General features: G+C 47.4%; 1 protein-coding gene across 11 annotated transcripts in view; it reads right to left on the bottom strand.

Annotated features, from left to right (window-relative positions):
* Foxn3 (forkhead box N3) overlaps positions 1–18319 on the bottom strand; it is a 380871-nt gene that overhangs the window by 87137 nt on the left and 275415 nt on the right. For all 11 annotated transcript variants that reach the window (XM_051150395.1, XM_051150364.1, XM_051150366.1 and 8 more), the window contains one exon: positions 7080–7144. In XM_051150395.1, the coding sequence (XP_051006352.1) occupies positions 7080–7144 (65 nt within the window). The remainder of the gene's footprint in view (positions 1–7079; positions 7145–18319) is intronic.

Raw genomic sequence — 18319 nt, forward strand, 5'->3', positions numbered from 1 at the left:
TTTAGTAATGTTAGAAAAATATTCCTAGACCTCTACCCACACGGTTCTGTGGAGCTTCAAGGGGAATGGCTTTTCCTTTGCAGATGTACTTCAAGCCTGGGCTCTTTGGTAGACACACGCTCTGCATGGCAACAGGATCCAAACTTGCTTCATCTCTACATTTCATTATCTCGCTGTAAGTAAATAGATTAGAAAAGCCTTGCTAAACGCTATGCAACCTATAAGGAAACATTCCTATTGGTGAATTGAGTGTTAAGTTACATCCATAAGAAAATTCGCATCAAGTAAGATCATTGCTCAGAAGTAGGTGCTGCTCACTGTCTTAACCTTCCAGGGGCGAATTCTAGGATTTCCTTTTCTTTAAAAATCATAAGGCGTGTGTCGGGTGGTTGGCTCAGCAGGCGAAGTTTTTCACTGTGCAAGTATGAGGACCTGAATTCCAACCCCAGGACCTCAGTGAAAACCAGCAGCATAGTATAAGTGGCTGTTAAGTGCAGGCTTCTACTGGGGAGGAAAAGCTGAGGCAGGAGGATTCCTGGAAGCTTCCAGGCCAGCATGGGGTACCTGCATGAAAACAACAGAGACCCTGTCTCAAAACAAAACAAACAAACAAAAACAAAAAGTGAGGGCTAAGATTGGAGGATGTCCTCTGCTCTCCACACGTGGGACATTGCATAGGCACGCGCACACGCATGTGCATAGGAAGCAGGGGTGGTGGTGTAGGGGGGGAGAGCAGGGGCCGAGGAAGGGTCTGGTAAACGCTTCAATTTCCTGTCCTCAGCCTTGCTGGTGGCAACTTCTCACTTAGCAGTCTGCTTACAGGGCTGCTTTCTCAGAGAGCAATATGAGACTTTCCTGAAGACAACTGTTAGAGACTGGGGCCCAGAGAGAGGCTAAAGTTAGGGCCGAGCAGGAAAATGCGGGAAATGTAACTCAAGGTGCTTTGGACTGCGTGGCAGGAACAGACACTGGGGAAGCTGCATCGGCTGGGATCACAGGTGTCGGGGCACGGCTCGGCTCTTGCCTAGTCCCCATCACAACATCAACCGGACATGGTAACACACACCTGTAATCCCAGCACCTGAGAGGTCAAGAAAGATTAGAAGTTCAAGGCCATCCTCGGCTACACAGCAAGTTTGAGGCTGACCTGTGCTACACAGACCCTTCATTCCAAAATAAGTAAAGATCAAAATGAACTAAGCAGCGAAGATCAAAATGAACTAACAGCCTCTTTGAAAATCGTACTTCCTTGTTATTTTTTAATGAGTATAAAAACATGTTCCAAAGCGCACACGAAAAATTAGTGGAGCCCAAGAGTGTCCCTTTAACTTCACCTCTGTAAACAGAACTGTAAACAGACAAGTACTGCATCCCATAAAAGCCTTTACTCACTGCAGGACAAAAAGACAAACAATGCCGAGGAAGAAAGAGCTCCTCTTCAAACCCAAAGTCTATCCAGGGCCAAAGACGACAGAAGGCAGCCTGCACTTGAGGGCAAATGCAGACAGGGGCTGTCCCCTTTCTGTTAGTGTGGAGGAGGTTTTTTTTTTTGTTTGTTTTGCTTTGTTTTTTTGTTTTTGTTTTTTAATGGGTGTGCCTGGGGGCAAGAAGCAGATTTAAGCAAGAGGTGACTGTCCTCCTTTGCACAGTGGACAAAAGAGTCAGCTTGTGGAAGGGATGAGAGATGCCAGAAAGCCCTGGGCGAGCTTGCCACACGTGAAAAAGATGGGTGGGGGAGGGTCTTGAAAAGCCCAGTAAAACCTGAGATGTGGGCCATTGAATGGGAGAGCTCAGTGCCTTGGACCAAAGAATGGTCCTCAAATCCTGCCCGTGTTAGTGAAGAGATGATGCTGGTGGGGCTGATGCTGAGAATGCAGACTAAGAAGGATGCTCCTGATAAGAATTGGGGATGTTTCTCCTTGAGTATGTGAAAGTGACCCCGTTGGAGAGGGAGGTGATGAGCAAGTGGCTAAATCATCAATGGCAATGGCCTGGGAAAGAATGATGCTGGTCTTGAGTTGTGCATTTATAGGGGAAAGAGTTGCCAAACAACACGACAAGCCCCTCCCCTCATGGGTGGTAGTGGGGGCTTGGCTGTTAAAAACACTGGTTGCTCTTGCAGCGGGGCTGAGTTTGGTTCCCCACAAGGTGGCTCACGATCATCTGTAACTCCAGTTCTAGGAAATGCCATTTCCTGGCCTCCGTGGGTACCACACACATGTGGTACACATATATACATCCATACACCTAAAATTAAAAAAAAAAAAAATTTAAATGTCTTTTTCTGCCTTCCTGTCTTATCATGTGACCTCTTTTCTGTGTGCTCCTATCGCTGTGATGTCACTATCACGAAGCCCTTGTCAGAGGAAGAATCTCAAGAGCTGATAGACCTTATACTTTCAGATTGTGAGCAACCCCAATTCTTTATAATTTATCCTGTTTCGGCTACTTTGCTATAGCAATGGAAATTGGAATAATACAAGGGTTAAGCCACTTGCTTAGAAATCTAAGCCAAGATTTCTTTCCAGGTTGTCTGAATCTATACTATAATGCTTCATGGCGAGCTGTGAGAGCTTTGGAAACTGTTGTGTTCGATGGCTAAGTGTCCAGGCAGCTGGCAAAAACACCCTGTGCACCTTCTTAGAGCCACAGAGGACAGCTGGCTAAAGGTAACACTTTTTTCACTGTTCACATTCATCTACTATTTTTAGGAAAGTTGCTAACGTGGGTCAGAGCTGAAATTCAAGGAGGAAACTGTCCCAGGGAGACATTCTTGAGCTTATGGTGACAGCGATAAGAAGGACAGAGCTTGGGTTACCCGTGCAACTTGACTAAAGTCGTGGAGTTTACTGAGGCCCAGAGCCTGGGGATCTGACTCAAAACCTGAGTCTGTTGAGTATTCCCCCTTGAGCCTTTTGTGGCATGGAATAAAACCAAATGGAATCTCTTTTGTCTACCTACTGGGAAAACACATGGCCGAGCCATGGCAGGGAAGGAAGCTTGCGGAGGGCTGGTGGGAAGAGTCCCTGCACGAAGCCAGCCCAGAACATGGAAAAACCCCATTGCCCAGAGCAGTCGTCTTCATGCATGGTCTACCAATAGCACATGCACTTGTGCATACACAGAAACAACATGCATCTGACAGCGGAAGAACCAGTCTCCCCGCCACCCTCCCCCCATTTGCCGTTGGGCCTGTGGCGGCTTAATCCCGCTCTGTGCACTGAAGATGCCTCTAAGGATTTCTTTCCATTTCATTAGCTTATCCTGTGGGCTGTCAGCTGCCCAGGAGGAAACACCTGTTGTGTGTGATAGGATATTCTGATTCATTCATTGCATGCTAGGGACACCAATTCGGTAATAATTTATTTTGATAATCTTTGGTGATACTAATAGTGGCCCAATGCTAACTAGAGTTAAGAAGGAGGAAGGCGAGGGGGAAGGCAGAGGAGGCAGGCAGGCAGGCTGTTGACTGGGGAAATCTGAGAACGCATTCTTGTCGGTGCTGCTGGCTTCTTGGAGCAGGCCAGGCCTCCCTAGGTCTGACCACAACCTAGGCTGAGTGGCTGAGAGGCAGGCCCAGGGCCTCCCCGGAACAGCTCCAGCCTGACTCAGAAGTGGAGAGAGAAGCTCAGGGGTAGTGTGGTGTGGAGGGCGGTAGGAGGTGGTTCTCACTGACCGACACTCTGGCAAGTTCAGGGGCTGTAAGATCTACAAAGAACAAAGGAAGAGAAAGGGCAGTAGGGAAGGTCAGGGCTGGCTTGTACCGGACTGTAGCAGAAGGGAAGAAGTTACTGAGCATCAGAGGCCAGATGAAGGGGTAGACCAGAGTAAGAAATACCTTTAATTATGAGATGCAGCCATGCATCAAGCCGTGGTGCCCTTTAATTGAAATAACCTAAATCTAAGTTTGTGATGGTTGGAGGTGGGTAGAAAAAGAAAAGTCCTTAAAAAGACTTTACTCTTTCCATTAGGAAGGCATCGCTAAGCTTATATTATTGTATTACGATATGTTATATTAGGAAATCCAAACACGCAGACTGTAACACAGAAGCTCACAGACACAGAGTCTGTTGGAGACACCTGTCAGCTGGCCGCTCCTGCGAGCCTCTGTAAGCCCCACTTGTGTTTAGATGAGCCCCGCGTCCCTTGTTAGACAACAGGCTCGTCCTCTTGTAAGGCTCTGCTTGGTTTCCATTGTACGAAGACTGAAGGGCTCTCCAGCCCGTTGAAACTGTTAAAATACCGAAATCGTTTCTCACAGCCTAAACAGCATTCAGAATAAACATTGTGAATTGATGAAAAGACCAGGCCTGCCTGGTGTAACCAACCAACTCTTCCCCCGTTATCCTCAAACCGAGGTCATTCAACAGCCTGCCTGTGAATTTGAACCAAAAGCTGGTGCCATACTTTAGGTCCAGCTAATTCTCTATTAGTTTTATGCTAGAAAATACCAACACTCAGGCGCTCATGGGCCAGACAACTATTAGGCCACACAAGGCAGCTCCCTGTTGTAGCTATTTGTCATTTTGGCCTCAGCATCATTTCAGCCGTTTTCACTTCCATGTATTTCCCCTTAGGACAGCACAGCACAGTAGGTCCCCCCACCTGTGGTTTTGTTTTTGTTTGTTTGTTTTTTTCAACTTTACGATGGTGTGAAAGCCACATGCTTTTGGAAGAAACTGCCAGGCATGGTCATGAACACCTGTAGTCCCAGAAGGACCAAAATTTGGAGGTTACTCTTCACTGCATGGCAAGTCTGAGCCAGCCTGGGCTACATGGGACTACTCTGCCCCCTCTCCGCCCTCCCCCCCAAAGAAACTGTCTTTTCAATACTGATCCTTCCTAGGCAAGGAGTATAGGGCCTTGTCTTCTTAGGACCCTGGGCAGTAATGACCAGGTGCCACTGCCATCAGCCACATGTTAACAAGGACAAACAATTGACACTTTACTTGTGTAGTTAAGCAAATGTTACAATAGGTGAAGACCTAGGCTATTTTCTACGTTCAGTGGTTTACTTGGACACTGTCAAAGAGCACCTGCCATGTCCCAGTCATGTCTCCCATGTCCAGAGCCATGTCCTCAATGTTCTGCCCTCTGGGAGGACATGTACTCTTGTGGTTTTCCTCTCTGGCAATGCCACATCTATGAATTACCCATGCGTGCGGGTGCACACACACATACACACACACACACACACACACACACACACACACACACACACACACCCCTCCTGTTTTGAGTTCTTGCTCATGTGTCACTTCCCCCAGGAAGTGATGCCCCTCTTCTCCAAAATCCCACCAGAAAGTAAGCCTTTTTTTCTCAACAGCCCTGTAAGCCCCAAAGAAAAATAAAAGATCATTTGGGAAAATGCCCTTAAAGCCTGAAAAAAATGTTTTTCAGGGTAGGTGGGTTCTCAAGACTCAAGATGGGTAGGGCAAAGTGATGAAAACATGACAGAGATAAATGTTAGCACATCTCTGCCCACACTCCCAAACTTAGAAAGACTCTTATGGTTTTCAAATGCACAATATAGAATATAGACAGTCAGAACACATACACATACACACACACACACACACACACACACACACACACACACACACACGTTATACTCAACTGAATATAGAGACTATGTTCATTTGAAACCTTTACTAGTTTAGCTCCCAGTGTATAGAGAAATTATAAAAAATTTTAAATCATGAAGAAAAAAAAATGTGCCCACACAGGAGATAAGGACACACTGCACTCGCCAGGTGCAGGCATTATCAACTCTTTCCATGGCTTTGTGTCATAGGTACATCCCCAAAAAGCCTCAGCCCAATTCTAAAAATAATCCAAAGGTGAACGATACCCACGCCATTACTATAGCCAAGCAGAGATGCAGGTGACTCTGAAATTCACCAGAGAAAACCCCACAGAATACCCCAGTCACTTGTTTCCAACCTTGGCCACCGTGTTCACTCCTCTTTCCCAACACATTTAGGACACCTAAAATGGCTATGAAAGCAGAATTTGCCTGACTTTATCTGTACCAAGAAAACCACACAGAAACTCTTGGCTCGTTTCACATACTATTAAAAGGCACAAAAGTGTGTGGCCCATGAAACAAGAACCATAGCGCCCATCGTTGTTCGAACTACTTGGGAAGCTGCTGCTAAGTGCCTCTTCTCAACAGCAGGAGGATGTGACTCCTTCATACACACAGGGCATGCTGAACAGCCAGCCAAGGGCGCAAATCCCTCATCCCACAACAGCACAGCTCTGAGGTGCTTGGACATTCCTGTCCACTTGCTTTCAGGGCTTGTGCTTTCTTCTCACCCCCAACTCTGGGATATTCAACAAAGATGTGGAGGGAGGGGAACAGCAGCAGCAACAGCAACAACAAATCCTAAAATCTGGGAGCCAGCTCACTCACAGAGCAGACATCCACAACACCCGTTAGCCGGAAGTGGCTTCTGAAAGAATCAGGCATACATTGTCATCGCTTTTCAACCACCTATTCTTCTTCACCTTGAGCATTGCATAGGATTGTAAAAGCAAAACCAGAGGTGAAAGGCAGTTTGCATCCCTCGAGAGGAGCAGCTGGAGATGAGTTGGTCCCCCAGCAGATGACCCTAGGGACAAATGAGGAGTGCCCAGAGCATCAGAACAAACTGCAGCCAACCTTCCAGGTACACAGGACTGTCAGGGAACAGCAGGGAACAACTGTACCTGCAGGATGACAAGTGTGAAAACACTCAAACCGACCTTGATTGTCTCAGGTATCAGAAACACATAAGAGCTTGCTTTGATCAGCACGGTGAGCACTACTGTCACACTCCAACTGTCATGCTGTTCCGACTCCACCGAGGCCACGGCCCTGGGACAGAGGCCTGGCTTCAAACTCTCAACTCACAGTAGCCAAGATGCTTGAGCAGGAAGAAACAACAAGTGGGGCGTTCAGACCCAAAGCGAGGCAGTCACACCTCTCCAGAGAGTGGCCACTGCCGACCAGAAGGGAGAGCTCCTGGCTGACCACGCACGAAGGAGGAGGGAAGGAGATGAGGGAAGGACAGGAGGAGGCGCTCCTAGACACCTACCTTGAAGAAGGGCTCCATTTCTCTTGAAGAAGGTACTGCCCGGCCAGATGGGTGGACCTGATGTGCTGGAAGAGAACACAGATGTGCGTGAGGCTTTGAGAGCTGGGACTCCCTCCCTCCCTAGCAACCATTTCCCCTGGCAGCCCTTTCTCCAAACTCCACACGTGCTGGCCTGGACACATTTCCCCAGGTGTGCTTTAAGAACAATTAGGTTAAAAGCAGGCTTTCTATTCCCTGCGGCACAACCATCTGTGCGAGCGTTCTGGTTGTCATCTTGGCCAGGGTCACACCTGGCCACTGAGATCATCCACAGGCAACGGGCGTTTCATTTGCTGAGCTGAGCGGTGATATCACTGAGAGCAGAATGCTTGCTCACCTGCTCATGAGCTCATGGATGCATGAGGCAAACAAGCCTTGTCTGTGTCTTGTGACTGATCAGGGCCACTGGCACTTCCTGGTTCCACGTCAAAACTCGTCTGCTTCTTGCTCTCTCTCCTACTGAGTACTCTTCACACAGATGTGACCCTGATCGGATCCTGCCCTCCTTGTCTGTTGTTTTGCATCTTGCTTTCAATGTCTTGGCTTAAACTGGTGCACTCCATACCCCATAAGACTCTGCGGCTGCACTGACACCCACATTCTGGTAACAGCCGGCAAGACACGGGTGAGATGGATACACCACTGCATTTCTAGATGAGCATTTTCACTGTCTTAAGATAGTCAGGGGAAAACTTTATAGCTGCCCAATCTTAGTGAAAAAACCCCTTTGAGTGGAAAGGGGGTTATCCTCAATCAAGGACTGGCTTAAGATTGATGTTAGAAGGCCGCCAGTTCACAATGCTGGCACATCCAACCCAAGAGGCAACTTAAATTACTCTCACCAAAATAGTATGTGGCGAATGATGTTGGTTAATGCAGCATCAATCATATTCAACATTTAACAAATTGAAAATGGCCAGGGAAATATATCTGTAAGTCCATCAGACAGACAGACACCCAGACACAAGCACAAGCACGCATGCACGCCCCTGGATGAACACAAGAATGCTTTAGTAGTCGGCTAGAGTCTGGTTGTGAAGGACAGCGATGCTGTTAACAAGGAGGGGAGATGCCAGTGGCATTCTGCCTGCCAGAATTTCATTACCGGAGGTACAAACATTGTCACAGCTATAGGGACACAGTACATGATTGAGGAGGAGTTAGGAAAGAGAAAAAAAGCTAGCGCATAGGAATGCTATTAGATAGCATGACAATGTCAAATGTGTTTGCTAACACAGGCATCTCTTGTTTTACTGCACTTCACTTTCATATGCCTTGCTATGTTTAAGGTTTTTTTTTTTTTTTTTTAAATGAATTATAGGTTTGAACCCCCTATGTGGAGCAAGTGTATCAGCACCACTGTCCTCGGTTCCAACAATCCATAGCATTCTTTAGCAACAAAGGAGCTTTTTTAAATTGGGGTTTGTACACCTACATGTACTACTACTGCAAACCCAACAGACTGTACATATGTACCATGTTAAATATAACTTTTATACGGACTGGGCAACCAAAAGATGGTGTCGCTTACTTTAGCACAGCACCTGCTCCACTGTGGAGGTCTAAGTGGGGTAGGGGTGGGGGGGCGGGGGGGTGTCAGAACAATGATGGCAAGCTGACTCCTCTCCTGTGTGGCTCCTTTCCTAAGGCATCTGGGGGTCCTTTAAGGCTCAGTCAGTAAGAACAAGATGCGTTAAAATGTTTAAGCTGGCCTTTAACCACCACAGCAAGTTCCCGGGCCCTATCACCTTATCTTTATAATAAAGCAGGAAATAGCAAGCTGGCTGCTGCCAATACTGAACTGGCTGATTCATAAAGATATTTAAAAACTGAGGACTTCATTATATAGAGGAGTCCATTGCTTCTGGAGAATTCAATAATTGAGTATTACTGCAGAAGCCTGGATATCCAGCTTACTGCCACCCAAATCGCCTTTTTATCCTGACCTTGATTTGGCTGCAAACCGAGTAGACACCCGGGATGGAGCGAATGTGGGGAGCTGAGGTCAGATAAGCCCAGCGGTTTTAGATAAGGAAAAGTCTCTGTATGATAGAAATCTACCGGAGGATTTCTATGGCACCCTTTTAACACCTTAAGTCACTGATCAGTATTCTGTGGTCACTGGGCTCTGCTGTCCCTCTGGTCTGTCCTCAGGTGGAGGAGGGAGGTTTGGCCCGGTATATTGCCTGCACTGGCCCCTTGCTATCAATACCTGATGGACTCAGAGTAAGCACAGTGTGGTGTGTGTAAGTGCATGTAGATGGTGAGCGTGTTTCTGGCAGTTAAGTGAGCTTGTGTGTGTGTGCATGTAGTGTGTGTACATGTAGTGTATGGGTGTGAAGTATATGTGTCTTTGCATCCGAATGGTGTGCCTATGTTTCTAGCAGTTAACCGAACTGGCATGTGTCTGTATGTATATATGTGTGTGTGTGTAAAATGTGCATTTATGTGTGTATGCATGCAGATGGCAAGCATGCATGAGTGCGTGCGTGTGTGTGTGTGTGTGTGTGTGTGTGTGTGTGTGTGTGTGTGCGCGTGCGCACGTGCGTGTGTTTGTAGCAGTCAAGTGAACCAGACATTCCATCACAATAACTGCAAAGCTTTGGAGCTCCCAAGTGCCATATTCCACAGGCTCCTTTCAGGTTTTGCCTCAAAATGACATCATCTGACTGGCAGGGACTTAAGGATTTATCAAGCACCTATTGAGAACTGTGTTTAGTGCTACGAAAGACTGGGAAGAAGAAGGGGGAAACTAGGAAGACTCCTCTCTGTGACCTCTAAGCACCTACTGTCATACTTTCTGTGACCCCATCTAGAGACAAGAACCGCCTGGAGGTCGGCTAATGACGCCGCTCCAGCTGCAGTCTGGCAAAGTATAAAGTTGATTTTCACTCCTACAGCTGGAGACATCCCTGGCTGATTGGCCTTTAGAGCTCAAAGTTAGTTAAAAATACATCCAAATGAAATTACTTAAAAATCATGGTGACTACACTCATTCAGAGAAAATAGTGGTGTGATGTTTGTGGGGGGCTGGTCTCCCACCCCTTTTCCAAATCAAGGGAGGAGGGGGGTTGGGGGCGGAGTGGTTGTCACATGCTGCAAACAGGCTCCTGAACCTTGTCCTGTAAACACAAGTGTCACTTCCATACAAAATGGCCAGGAAGGACCCAGAGCTGAGTGACTTCTAATCATCTCACTACGGTTCCCACACTGCCGAGTCCAAGAGTTTTCCCTGATTCTGTGTGGCGGGCAGGACAGAGCTCACCTTCACATTCCACAGGTGAGCAACCACAGTCCTGGGAGGTCAAGGGACTTTGAGCTACTGTTACCACAAGAGCAGGCCTGGGCTTGCAGAGTGCCTGTTTCCTTCCCTTGCTGTCTTTGGCTTGCCCTTTCTGCCTTCCCACACAGAACTCTCAGCCACCCTTCCCCATGGAAGGCCTTTTGTTAGGAATCTCTTCCTAGGCAAAGTCTTGGGCTAGAAAAAGCAATCTGACTAACCATATGTGAAAGCCAGCGGGCTCTTATTAGCAGAAACAATACAAGGCTGGCACTGCGAATGTCTCATTTCAATAATGTGCTAACGGTGACCTTCAGCACTAACAGCCATACCAACTCGGGGACAAAGGACGCAGGCCAACAGGTTAAGAGGGTCTTGCCTGCCAGAAAGTCTGTCTCTGAGCTGGCATTTCTAAACACTGCTCTGCTGAACACTGAGCACAGCACAGAACCAACAAAACCCCAGAGAGGTGCAATACCTCCCAAACAGCACAGCACGTGTCCCCCAGAGGCCCACAGTACTCAATCACTCCCGGCCCCATGCTCTTCTCTGCAATCCCAAGAGGATTCTGGGAGTCAACAGGTGACAGAGCCCCGAGGTAGTTCTTAGAATCATGACACCGTCTCTCAGAGATCTGCCTTCTACACAAGAGCGTCAATCATTGGGAAATCAGGACATATTATCCACCCAAAGCTCAGGCAGTTCTGAAAGGTCCCGCTCCTGTATTCACCACTGGGGACTTTTTATGAGGCCAATAACAAACTGAGAATAGTATGTTTTTCAAAGGTCCCAGATGCCAAGCAGGAACTAGATAGACAGCAAGGAACACGGTGCCTCAGTGTGTAGGAATGCTAAAAGAATGAATGACCACACTGTCACTCTGGGCTTCCATGAGGTCCCCAGAGCGGATGCTCAGAGATGGAAGCAGAGTAGCACTGTGTGGGGCTGGAGAGTGGGGACAGTAAGGTTGGGTTTTATTTTGTTTGATTGTTTGTTTTGTCGTTTGGTTTTTTCATAACCTCTCATAATAAAACAGGAGTCTTGAAGGTCTTTGAAGAAGAAGAAGAGTGAGCATAAGAGCCAGTGGTGGCAGAGAACTGCAACAAAACTATCTGCTGGACATAGTCACTGTGACTGTGCACACAAGACCAAGCCAGCCAAAACCCAGTGTGGGGGACTTATCAAGTCCCACACCTAACTGAAGGGCTGCTGGGGAAGAGAGAAGCTCAGAAATGTGGCCTCAGAGAGGCTCAGTAGACGGCCCCATGGGCCTGCACGTGCAGGTGGTACTCAATGAGCAGGGTATGGAGGGCGGGGCAGGGGGTGGGCGGGGTGGGGGAGCACATGAAGTTGGGAGGGGAAGGTAGGAGGAGAACAGGAACTGGAGGGGGAGGGAATGGGGAGGGAAGCTTAATCAAAAGGCATTATACAGCAGGTCAAGGTGGCATACACCTGTAATCCCAGCACTTGGGGAGGCAGAGGCAAGTGGAACTACAAAGACCCGGCCAACCTGGTCTACAAAGTGAGTCCAGGACAGCCAAGGCTACACTGAGAAACCCTGTCTCAGAAAAACCAAACCCAAACCAAACAAGTCAAAACAAAAAACCCCAACCAACCAACCAACCAACCAACCAACCAACCAAAACCAACCCACATTATATGCATGTATGAATCATCAGGTTATTAAAGTTACTGAAATACAACCTGGCAGTGTGTGAATAAAATGGGAGTGTCTGGGAGTTAAAAGGGGGGTCAGAGAAAACACCTGGTCCTAGCGGAGGCGATGTGAACAGCGTAGGTGATAACAGCTCATAGAGTAACATGTGGCTGCTAACTGGCCCAAGCTTCATCTGTCTGCTTGTAAACTTTGGGGCAACTGATCACCTGCAGCACGTAAGAATAAAACAAGAGGAGGGCGTCCAAGAGACATGTTCTGTAAATGGCCAAAGTCCCACTGTAGTCCTGATTCCAAGAAACCTGCAGTTTGGAGCCCAAGGCCACATGGCCACACAGACCACGGTGGCGACCTCCTGAGGCAATTGTAACTTAGTGTCAACACTTCCTTAAGTGTCCTGAACTCTGTGAAGCTAGCTCTTTTCTGCATTCCTGTGACAGAGGAGGACGCTTCTCGTCTTTTCCCGAAGGATGTTGAGTTTCCAAATGCAACTCTTCCTTACTCCAGGCACAACCAATAGTTTTAAACATCAATGGCTAAAGAAACAGCTTCAGAGACGACTCCAGCTCCTTCAAAGAAACTTCAAACCCGACAGGTGGGAACCTCCCAGGGCTAGTGAGTGTTGGGAGATTGACAACTGTCGGGGGCAATTGCTGAAGTGACCAGACAGCCACCATCTGTGACCCCAGAAAGCGTAAGCAACAGAGTGGCAAGATTCTCTGAGGGCAAAACACTGATCACAGAAGGAAACAGAACAGCTTTGAAGTCTAAGCAGGTGGGGGTCACTGCAGAGTCCCACGGCCAGGCTGTAGGTAGCCCTGTGTGCCATGACCGCCCATGCCTTCATACACTGGGGCCTGAGATGCCTGTAAGCAACCGACACGGGTGGTTGACCCTGGCTCTGGGGCAGATGTACTCACTTACTTTATTCCTACCAATAGTAGCTGGCCTGCTTACCACTGCCAATTAAAGTTTCAGGAGGGAGGGAGGAAGGGTGATGAACCGAATTAAAGTCCTACCAAGCAGATGGATGAACTAGAGCTTTGGTGACCGTGGAGGGCTGGGATGTTACAGGCCTGTAGCCAAATTACCTTGGTTCTTTAGTCCGTTAGCAGCCATTCATTGCCAGCTGCTTTCTAGTTGGTAAATCCTTTCTTTCAAATAGCACTAACAGAACACTGGCTTCCAGAACCTCAGCCCAGGGTCTTAGGCAGCACCTGAGGCCTCAGCAGGGTGCTTTCGCTGCTCTGCTGGGATGTGCCTAGCTGCTATTCCCACCAGTGTATTTGAAAAGCTTCTTGCTTTCTGACTTCCTTTTGTTCGGTAACAATAAAAACTTCATGAGACTGTTACCACGCTGAAACGTGCTATTTGGGGCACCATGAGAATCTGTGCTCCCAGGGACCAGACGAGGGACCTGCCAACACCTGGGTCTTGAGCGACTCTGGCTCCAGAATTAAATTCCTATTGTTTTGGAATTGCCTGGCTTAGGAGAGTCTGTGGGAGAAATACAAAAAGATGAAGAAAGTGGAACTTGCCCACCCTACACCCTCCTTCCCAGTTCCTCACCTCCCACCCTCTCAAGTAACAGGACTTTGCCTCTGGTTATATAAACTCACCATTGTTTGGGGTATTATCTCTTTAAAATCCTTTCCTCATTTAGCCTCAGTCCCCCCTTTTTCTCCTTCCAGTCCTTTCTGCTAGCTCCTGCTAGAGACCCTGGGTGCTTCTTGGCTTCTGGAAATGTCAACCTGACGTCTGCCTTTCTGTTCACATAGCATGGCCCCATACTCCCATATGTCTACCGGGAAACCTTCGAGTGTAAGGATGCCAACCATACTGGATTAGTGGTTTAGCTTGCTCTAACAGGACCTCACTGCAGCTAATTACATCTTCAAGGACTTCAGTTTTAAACAAGGTCATATTCTCAGGTACTAGGAGCACGAGGGCATCAATATATGAATTTGGAGCGTCCACGGTCTATCTGTCACTGTTTCTCATGTGGTATGTTCAATACTCAGATACAGCATGCTTGTGTTTTTCTTTGCTTGGACCTTTATTTAGTAACTACAACACTGACAACTTGGCCTGTGCCTATCAATTATTGGCTGGGGGAGGGGGGACGGACACAGAAGTTTAAACTTGAACTCCTCATTTCTCATAATAACAAAGAAGAAAACAAAGCCTACTTTTGGTGACTACTTAGACAATGTTCTGAGTCAGACTCTTAGAATCACTAACACTGTCACTCACTGCCCATTTTGCCTTCCTCTGCCCATTCCTGTCAACTCTCCCTGAAGTCTCCCATACTTCCTCCCTAACAGCCAGGAGGTCTCCCCACACAGACTCCCTCCCCACACAGTTGCCCTACACAACTCCTCCTTACCCTTGCAAAGCTGAATGTGCACACTCACAGCAACCCTGGGGTGAGGACAGGGGTGCCACTGGAGCTCTTGCTCCACGTCAACAAGGCATCTCACTTTTGTGTGTCCTCTACATAATAGGTTGCTCTGCCATTTCTCATTTGAAGACTTCAGTGTATAGAAAAACATGAGAGCTCATGGGCAGGGCAGGGACCATCAGTGCTGACCCGCTGTCAGCTCAGAAGCCCTGCCATCCTCTCCCAACACCTTCCCGCAGTCCTCCAGATGCTGCCTGGGGTGGGTCTTTAAAACACACAGATCATATGCTTCTCAGAGCCATCTGAGGCCATTCTCTCTTTTTTGCCTGCCCTTGTCCTGTCTGCCTTTTAGGGATCAACTTAGATTTCAGACCCCTTCCTCCAACAACTTCTACCTGATGAGCTCTCTGAATTCTTCTGGCACTTACAGTCTCTCTAGCCCCTCAGGGAACAAAGCATAGTCCATACTGTCTCTCTACTCTGGTGCCTTAATCCTTTCATTCACTTTGCAGGCATGTACGCATTGTCCAACAGTGACTCCCTGCCTAGAGCTAGGCTAAGGTCACTGCACACAGTAGTAGACAGTTGTCATAAATCTACTTTTTAAAAAATAGCAGAATGCTGCTTGCATCTTCCTAACACAATTATTCAAGCTCTGAGGATTTAAAAACAAATCTCTAATAGAGCTATAATTAAATCTTTTTACAAAAGCATGCCTATACCATGTCTTCTTCCCCTACTACCATATAAACATTCTCTGAAAAAAATGGAAAGAAAATTATAAATCTCATCACTGATGGTAAGTAATGAGCTAGGTGATTTTGAACTCTTCTTTTCTGTGATTTCTTGATTACCTAGGAATATATAAATAACTGGATATGTACATGTATATTTTTGATAATATGTAAGGCTGAAATCCTGCCTAGACCCAAGGCTGGTTTCAGATGCACCAGCTCAGTGTACTTCTTACTGAGCAGTTGCAAAGGTGTTTAGCATTATCTTAGTGCCACACGTTTGTTTCTAATTTTACATATGAAAACCATGGCATCATTCAGCAGAAAGTACATTATTTGCATGATGTATTTGCATTTGTAAAACACCCACATTTACTTTTACTGCTTAATGGGCCCCATTTAAATGGGCCACTCTACATAAATGGAGTACACTGGTTCCCAACTCAATGGTGCTGATAAGAAAACTACTCCTTTTAGATGCAAATGAGCCCACTAATCACAACTGAAATGGTGGCAGAGGAGAGCTGAGCAGCTGTTCCTAGAACTCCAAGTCTAGGGCCCGTTTGGTCCCAGCTTAAGCTCCAGAGCAGCCTGGGATTTCCCCAGAAGACATCTGTCCATGGATCTCAGAGATCTACTCCATGGTTTCCAGAGAGAGACAAGAGATTCTGAGATGTGAGTCCACTGTGCATACGTGGCCCGGCCCACCTATTTCAACACACGAAGGGGGAGCTCAGAGAAAAGGGGAGGACTGCGCAGGGAGTTAAGGAAGGCTTATGATCAGTGTCACCAGATAGCCCAGAGTGGGGGGAAGTGTTCACTCTTAACATGGAAACAGCATAGGGGGTTCCTCAGAAATCGAAGGCTAGACAGATGGCTCAGTAGGTAAAGAGCCTACTTACCAAGCATGAGATCCTGAGTTGTGTCTCTCTCTACCACTCCAGTAAAAAGCAAGGTATGAACAGATGAGCCTGTAACCTGGGGTGGGGGAGGCACAGACAGCAAGACCACTGGCGCTTGCTGACCACAAGCCTGGGAGAGACATTGGACAGTGAGCCCAGGGAACAATGAGAGACACTATTTCAAGGGACACAGAGAAAGACACCCAACATTCTCCTCTGGGTCTACATGCGCATACACACATGCACTTGCACCTGTATTCGCATGTGTACACACATACCAACACCACATACACAGAAAGCAAACCTTATGATTCCATTGGTCTACCTCTGAATATACAGCCCACACCCCACAGCTGCCTTTAAAAGCAAGGACTCTAGATATCTGTACATCGTGTCCACCGTTGCTTGATTCACAATGGAAAGTCGGGGATGGCAGAGGTGGGGGAACAGCTCATTGATGGAGGAGTGGGTAAGCTAAATGCAGCACATACTAAGGGAATATTCTTCAGCCTGAAAGAGACAGGTGGTTCTGTAGTAACACAGACAACCCCTGAACACATTATGCTAATCACAACAAGCCAGTCACAAGACAGCAAATCTGCATTGAGCTACGGACCTCAAGAGTTCATAGAGGGAAAGTAGAATGGCAATTGGTTGACGGGAGAAGGGTGAAGGGGCTCTGGGGAGTGGCTGTTCATGGCTGTTGTTTCAGTCCCACGGAAGAAAAATAATTCTAGAGACAGAAGATGGCTAGTGACGGCACAGCAGTGAGTGGCTACCCTGAGCTGTACACTTACAAACAGCCGCGATGGCACACAATTTCATGTGCACTTCGCCATGCTTCAGTAGACAACAGACAGACAGATGAGAGATTATGGGTAAACGGTGATAGGTAGAGATGGATGATGAATGATACAGGATGTAAACAGACAGATGTTAGGTGGTAGGTAACAGACTGAGATAGATGGATAGATAATGGAAGATGGACTGGCAGTTGCAATTTAGACCCTGAGTGTCCCCAAAAGACTCATGTTTTGGAGGCTTGGTCCCTAGAGTCTATTTAGAAGGGTAGTGACACTTTGAAAGGTGGGAGCATGTGTGACTCCAAAGGAATGATGAAATCCTGGTCTCCTCCATGTTTCCCCTTTCAGCTTCCTGGCCCCAAAGCAACACTTTTGCTCTGCTACTTGCTCCCTACCTTTCCTTGGGCCGGAAAGCAAGGGGCCCATCAATCAAGAACTGGCACCTACAAAAGCAGGAACCAAAATAAACCTTTTCTCTTAATAAGCTGATTCGTTCAAGTTGTTTGTTATAGTGACAAAAAGCCAACTAACAGGAAATAAATGAGTAAGCAGCCATTCCTAGGAGAGCGGGTAGCTTTGCTCCTCTATTTCAAGGCTCCCGAACCGAGATACACATGCTCCCTTGCCCTTTCCCCTTGCTCACCCATTCACTAAGTAAACACCCCCTTCCACTGAATGCAGACAGAACAATAAAGAAACTGTCGTGCCCTCCAAGAGACAGGAATAAACATGCCCACAGCAGAGGACTCTGGGATGCACCAAATATGACGGATAGTGCTGCAGAATGCTTGGAGAGCTTGTCACTTCTGGATCCCTTGGTGGCTAGGCTGTTAACAAACTTTTGGTGTCCCTTTTGTATGGCAGAAGCCACTAAATGCCCCTCTGTCAGAAGCTTCCCTCATGTGGCTCTTCTCTAAGCCCATGAGTCTTGCTGTTGACACAAGATTTTAAAGACCAGAGTACGTGAGAAAGTAGTATCACACTCTCCACTCAACTGTGGAGAATATTCTGACCATTGGCTAGATCTGGGAAGGGGTTTAAAGTTTACACACTGTATTGTCCTTGGCTGGTGCCTTAGACCTGGTGGCACTCAGAGGAAGGACAGCAAGTAGCCAAGAAGAGACTTGATACCCTATGAGAATATATAGGGGGACGTAATCCCCCTCAGGAACAGTCATAGGGGAGGGGAATAATGGGAAAATGGGGGGGGGGGGGGAATGGGAGGATACAAGGGATGGGATAAACATTGAGATGTAACAAGAATAAATTAATAAAAAAAAAAAAAAAGATTTTAAAGACCAACAGCCCAACCAGTTCTCAGGCTGCGAACCCCCACTCCCACCCAAGAAGCTACAGAGGCTGCCAATGTGTCAGCTCCCTAATTGGGTGCTCAGCACAAGATTGGA

The sequence above is a fragment of the Acomys russatus genome, chromosome 1 (assembly GCF_903995435.1).
Source record: "Acomys russatus chromosome 1, mAcoRus1.1, whole genome shotgun sequence".
NCBI classification, from domain to species: domain Eukaryota; kingdom Metazoa; phylum Chordata; class Mammalia; order Rodentia; family Muridae; genus Acomys; species Acomys russatus.